A 6,085-nucleotide genomic window follows, 5' to 3' on the forward strand; every position below is an offset into this window, starting at 1 on the left:
AAAAAAAGAGGAATTTTTTGCAGCATGCTGACCTTTTCTTAGTTTCCTTTTTTGTCCTTCACAAATGCTCGTAGCAACACAGCCTTTGCGTACTTCGAGAGGCGTTCAAAGCTGCACCCCCACACCTTCCCCTCTCTCGAAAATATCCTCTGCAAATAACGGGCGGTCCTCGGCTTACGGCCGCAACTGACGTTTCTGTTGCAAAGCGAGACCTCTGTTAAGTGAGCTTTTGCCCCGTTTTTTTGACCCGCCTCGCCACAGAATCGCTTGCAGCGGTTAACTTAGTAACGCGGTTGTTAAGTTGCGTCGGGAGTTTGATCACGTGACCAGGGGGGGAGGCTGCCGTGGTTGTAACTGGAAAAAAGGCCACCAGTCCCTTTTTTCAGTGCCGTGATAATGTCGGACGGTCGCTAAACGGACGGTTGTAAGTCAAGAACCACCTGTATAACACAGCTAGGCAAACTTGGGGATCAATTCGAAACTTTATACCCTTTCTCCCCCCCTACTTCTTCCCCCCCCGAACAAAACTGCCAAATTCAACCCAGCCTGGGATCCGCTTCCTAACTTCCCAACATTTTGCATTCTGCAAAAATACAAATAACGATTTTTGAACATCCTTCAGACCGTGCTTAGCGCTTTTCTATCTTCTGAAAGGAGCCACCATCTGGTTTGACAAACCAGGAAATTGCCAGGATTGGCGGAGGGAAGGCTGAGCCGGTGCCCATCCACCGTGCCCCCTATGGAAATGTTTAATTATCTACTTGTCACCGGGGCTCAGCTTGACGGAAAAAGTCTTCTAGGTTTCCCCGGTTCCTTGAACTGCTGTTGACAGCTCGAGGCGCGATTTGGAGGCAAAACCACAATGCACAATGGCGGGATGTGTGTGTGTGTATGATTCCGGGATCACCCTGTGTTGTTATTTATGACCTCTTTTGCAGAATCTTCGGAGGGAGGACCATAATCCTTTCTTTACCAGGAAACAATCCGTTTCCCCTGCTTGGCAGACAAGAGGATTCTGCACAGAAGGCGCTGGGTTCAATTCCCCAGATTAGTTTCAGCAAAAATGGGAAAGGGAAGGATGGGGCCTGCCCGGAGTGGAGGAATTCTGTTTAAACTGTTTACTGGGATAAACAGTATTTAGGAGGTACCAGGATGGTTTCCCAAGCATTCTTCCTTCGCTTTCCTTTCCCACTCCTTTCTTCTTTATTTCTTTTCCTTCCCTTTTCCTATCCATTTACCGCCTTCTCTTCTCTCCCCTCCCTTCCTTCCACCTTTCCTTTCCTTCCACCCTTTTCTTCCCTTCGCTCCCCTCCCATCTTCCTTTCCTTTCCTTCCCCTTCTCTTCCCTTCCCCATTCATTTATTGTCTTTCCCATCCATTTACCTCCTTTCCTTTCCTTTCCCTCTTCTCTTCTCCTTTCCTTTCCTTTCCCTCTATAATAATAATAATGATAAAATTGGAAGGGACCTTGGAGGTCATCTAGTCCAGCCTCCTGCTCAGGCAGGAAACCCTATACCATTTCGGACAAATGGCTATCCAGTCTCTTCTTAAAAACTTCCAGTGTTGGAGCATTCACTGTTTCTGGAGGCAGGTTGTTCCACTGGTTAATTGTTCTGACTGTCAGGAAGTTTCTCCTTAGTTCCAGGTTGCTTCTCTCCTTGATGAGTTTCCATCCGTTGCTTCTTGTCCTGCCTTCAGGCGCTTTGGAGAACAGCTTGACTCCCTCTTCTTTGGGGCAGCCCCTGAGATATTGGAAGACTGCTATCCTGTCCCCCTCATCCTTCTCTTCATTAAACTAGACATACCCAATTCCAGCAACCGTTCCTTGTAAGTTTTAGCCTCCAGTCCCCTGATCATCTTTGCTGCTCTTCTCTGTACTCTTTCCAGAGTCTCAGCATCTTTTTTACATCATGGTGACCAAAACTGGATGCAGTATTCCAAGTGTGGCCTTACCAAGGCATTGTAAAGTGGTATTAATACTTCACCTGATCTTGATTCTGTCCCTCTGTTAATGCAGCCTAGCACTGTGTTGGCTTTTTTGGCAGCTGCAGCACACGGCTGGCTCCTATTTAAGGGATTGTCCACTAGGACTCCGAGATCCCTCTTCTCCTCTCCTCTCCTCTCCTCTCCCCTTCCATTCACTCCCCTCCCCTCTTTCCCCTTTCCCTCTTCCCTCTTGCTTCCCTTCCCTCCCAGATCTCCAAACAGAAAGACATTTGCGTTCAGAAAAATTCCGGAACATTTCATGCTCGTATGCATTTTTACCTGCCCTCTGCAGAAATTCGGTCCAATTATGCTGCCTGTTCGGAAGGCTCACGATCCCTAGAAATGAAAGTAAATTAGGGGTCCTGCATTCAATTGCCCCTCAAAAAGCAACCCAGGGCAGGTTTTTTTTTATATTTTTGTATATCATTTTTTTTTATTGAAACATTTAAACTAGAAGATAAAAATGAAACCAGCAGAAAGTAAAGAAGACAAAAGAATAAGGGGAAAAAAAACCAAACAAACGTGTGCATAAAATCTTTAAACGAGAAAATAAAAACCCAGACAAACTAATATAAGAAAAAAAGGAAAGGAAAGAAATCAAAGAACAAGCCCAAAAAAAATGCAAGCAAAAAAAAAAAACAGAAAGGAAAAAAGATATTTAAAAAAGTGGCTTCTAATATTCTTCGCAGCTGTTAAAAGTACAACTATATTTTAACCTCTCTCCAAAGTTACAATCACATTACTCTTCTTTCTCGGATCTATCCTACCTAATCCTCAAAACCAGAGATTGTAAGTTCATTTTCTTCTTGTTTTTACACAAAAACCCACATTAAGAAGCTTCAAGTGACAGCAGGTTGTGGGGTTTTCATTTGGAAGAAAGACAGAAATAGGAAATAGTTCTCCAGGGGCGGGAAAGAGGATTTTGAACATACTTACCCTGAGCCTGGACACAGATTTTGTTCCTGATTTGAGGCTTTGCAAATTAATAATAATAAAAAAACAAACAAACAAAAAAAGGGGAAAAGCAGGTTAATAACTGGAACCAAAAGGGTCAGGCAAGCTTTTGCAAAATAGTTAGCATTTCAGAGATCGCTATTCTAAATGTCTGCAAATGAGAGGTAGAGAAAAAAAAACAAGCTTCTCTTTTATTTCCTGGTTGCTCCCCTCGATTTATCAGGATCACTTGCCCCCAGTCACCCCTCTATCATCAAGACAAGCTTAGGATACAGGAGGACCTGGACAGACTTGAACACTGGGCGCTATCTAACAAAATGAAATTCAATGGTGAAAAAAGTAAGGTTCTACATTTAGGCAAGAAAAACCAAATGCACAGGTATAGTATAGAGGGTACCTTCCTCAATAGTAGTAACTGTGAGAGGGATCTCGGAGTCCTAGTGGACAATCACTTAAATATGAGCCAGCAGTGTGCTGCAGCTGCCAAAAAAGCCAACACAATTCTAGGCTGCATTAACAGAGGGATAGAATCAAGATCACGTGAAGTATTAATACCACTTTAAAGGCCTTGGTAAGGCCACACTTGGAAGACTGCATCCAGTTTTGGTCACCACAATGTAAAAAAGATGTTGAGACTCTAGAAAGAGTGCAGAGAAGAGCAACAAAGATGATTAGGGGACTGGAGGCTAAAACATATGAAGAACGGTTGCTGGAATTGGGTATGTCTAGTTTAACGAAGAGAAGAACGAGGGAGGACATGATAGCAGTGTTCCAGTATCTCAGGGGCTGCCCCAAAGAAGAGGGAGTCAAGCTATTCTCCAAAGCGCCTGAAGGCAGGACAAGAAGCAACGGATGGAAACCAAACAAGGAGAGAAGCAACCTGGAACTAAGGAGAAACTTCCTGACAGTTAGAACAATTAATCAGTGGAACAATCTGCCTCCAGAAGTTTTTAAGCAGAGACTGGACAGCCATTTTTCCGAAATGGTATAAGGTTACCTGCCTGAGCAGGGGGTTGGACTAGATGACCTCCAAGGTCCCTTCCAACTTTATTAATAATAATAATAATAATAATAATAATAATAATAATAATAATAATAATAATAATAATAATAATAATAATAATAATAATAATAATAATAATATAAAGTCCCTCCATTCAGGCAGGTGGGAAAAAAATTAGACACAAGAAGCAGAGTCTTTTCCGTAATTGTTGATATTGACCGAGTGATCAATACGCAAGAGACTTAAAACGCTACCATTATTTAGGATCATTTTTTTCCTCCAAACAGCATACGCAAATTACTGCCATTAGACAAAAAAAAAAAAAAAGGTCTCCTGGTGGAATTATTCTGCATTTAAAAAAATTGGTTCTCTTCTTTTCATTTGAGATCCTGGTGAGGCTTTTATCTTACGCAGGCTGTCTAGAAATACACAGGCAGTCACGACCGCAATTGGCCCCCAGATTTCTGTTGCTAAGTGAGACCTTTGTTAAGTGAAATCTGCCCCCATTTTATGAACTCTGTTGCCATAATTGTTAGGTGAATCACTGCAGTTAATAATAATAATAATAATAAAGTTGGAAGGGACCTTGGAGGTCATCGAGTCCAACTCTCTGCTCAGGCAGGAACACTACACCATTTCAGACAAATGGCTGTCCAGTCTCTTCTTAAAAACTTCCAGTGTTGGAGCATTCACAACTTCTGGAGGCAGGTTGTTCCACTGGTTAATTGTTCTAACTGACAGGAAGTTTCTCCTTAGTTCTAGGTTGCTTCTCTCCTTGGTTAGTTTCCATCCGTTGCTTCTTGTCCTGCCTTCAGGTGCTTTGGAGAATAGCTTGACTCCTTCTTCTTTGGGGCAGCCCCTGAGATACTGGAAGACTGCTATCATGTCCCCCCTCATCCTTCTCTTCATTAAACTAGACATACCCAATTCCAGCAACCGTTCCTTATATGCTTTAGACTCCAGTCCCCTAATCATCTTTGTTGCTCTTCTCTGCACTCTTTCTAGAGTCTCAACATCTTTTTTACATCGTGATGATCAAAACTGGATGCCGTATTCCAAGTGTGGCCAAGTGTCGTTCAGTTAGTAACCCGGTTGTTAAGTGAATCGGTCTTCCCCCATTGATTTTGCTGGCTGGGATAAGGTGATCTCGGGGATCACATGATCCCGGGACATGGCAACTGTCATAAATATGAGTCAGTTGCCGAGCCACTGAATTTCGATCACGTGACCCAGGGGGAATGCTGCAACGGTCATAAGTGTGTGAAAAACAGTCATCAGTCCCATTTTTCCCTCCTGTTGTAACTGTGAACGATCACTAAATGAATGATTGTACACCAAGGACTATCTGTTTTTCTTTTCGTTTTGGGTCCCGGTAAGGCTTGGATGCTACACAGGCCATTCAGAAATATATTCAAGGAAAAGGAAGGAATAAAGACCTCAGTGCTAGCTTTAAAAACTGGGCCGTCTAAAGACCCAGCAAAGGGTGACGCTGCCTAGATTTCTGGTTAAAATTACCCTTTTTAAAAAGCAGCTTCTCAGTGACGTCAGAAGCTAATCAGAGCTGCAGTGAGCTTCAGTCAATATTGATGGCAAGCTCCAATCAATGTCTGTAACTTGATACAATTATCAGGTTTTTGGCAAAGCAGATTTTTGAGAGAGAGAGACAGAGACAGAGAGAGACAGAAAAAGAGAGAGAGAGACAGAGAGAGAAAGAGATAGAGACAGGCAGAGAGAGAGAAAGAGAGAAAGAGAGAGAGGCAGAGAGAGGCAGAAAGACAGACAGAGAGACAGAGTGTGTGAGAAAGACAGAGAGAAAGAGAGAGAAAGAGATAGGTAGAAAGACAGAGACAGACAGAGAGAGAAATAGAGAGACAGAGTGAGAGACAGAGAGAAAGAGAGAGAGAAACAGAAAGACAGAGAGACAGAAAGAGAGATAGAAATAGAGAGAGTGAGAGAGAGAGAGACAGAGAAAGAGAGAGAGAAAAAGAAACAAAGAGAGAAAGAGATAGAGAGAGAGAGAGGGGCAGAAAGACAGACAGAGAGACAGAAAGACAGAGACAGACAGAAAGAGAGAGACAGTGTGTGAGAAAGACAGAGAAAGAGAGAAAGAGACAGACAGACAAATAGAGAAATACAGAGAGA

The 6,085-nt window shown here is 42.9% G+C and overlaps 1 protein-coding gene across 1 annotated transcript in view; it reads right to left on the bottom strand.

Annotated features, from left to right (window-relative positions):
* The window catches only part of GLT1D1 (glycosyltransferase 1 domain containing 1), a 37,127-nt gene that overhangs the window by 21,568 nt on the left and 9,474 nt on the right, over positions 1–6,085 (bottom strand). The window contains exons 4-5 of the mRNA XM_015823614.1: positions 2,923–2,959; positions 2,266–2,322 (exon numbers count right to left, since the gene is read on the bottom strand). Of these exons, the coding sequence (XP_015679100.1) occupies positions 2,266–2,322; positions 2,923–2,959 (94 nt within the window). The remainder of the gene's footprint in view (positions 1–2,265; positions 2,323–2,922; positions 2,960–6,085) is intronic.

This window comes from Protobothrops mucrosquamatus, unplaced genomic scaffold (assembly GCF_001527695.2).
Source record: "Protobothrops mucrosquamatus isolate PMUCROS unplaced genomic scaffold, P.Mucros_1.0 scaffold1929, whole genome shotgun sequence".
Taxonomy (NCBI): domain Eukaryota; kingdom Metazoa; phylum Chordata; class Lepidosauria; order Squamata; family Viperidae; genus Protobothrops; species Protobothrops mucrosquamatus.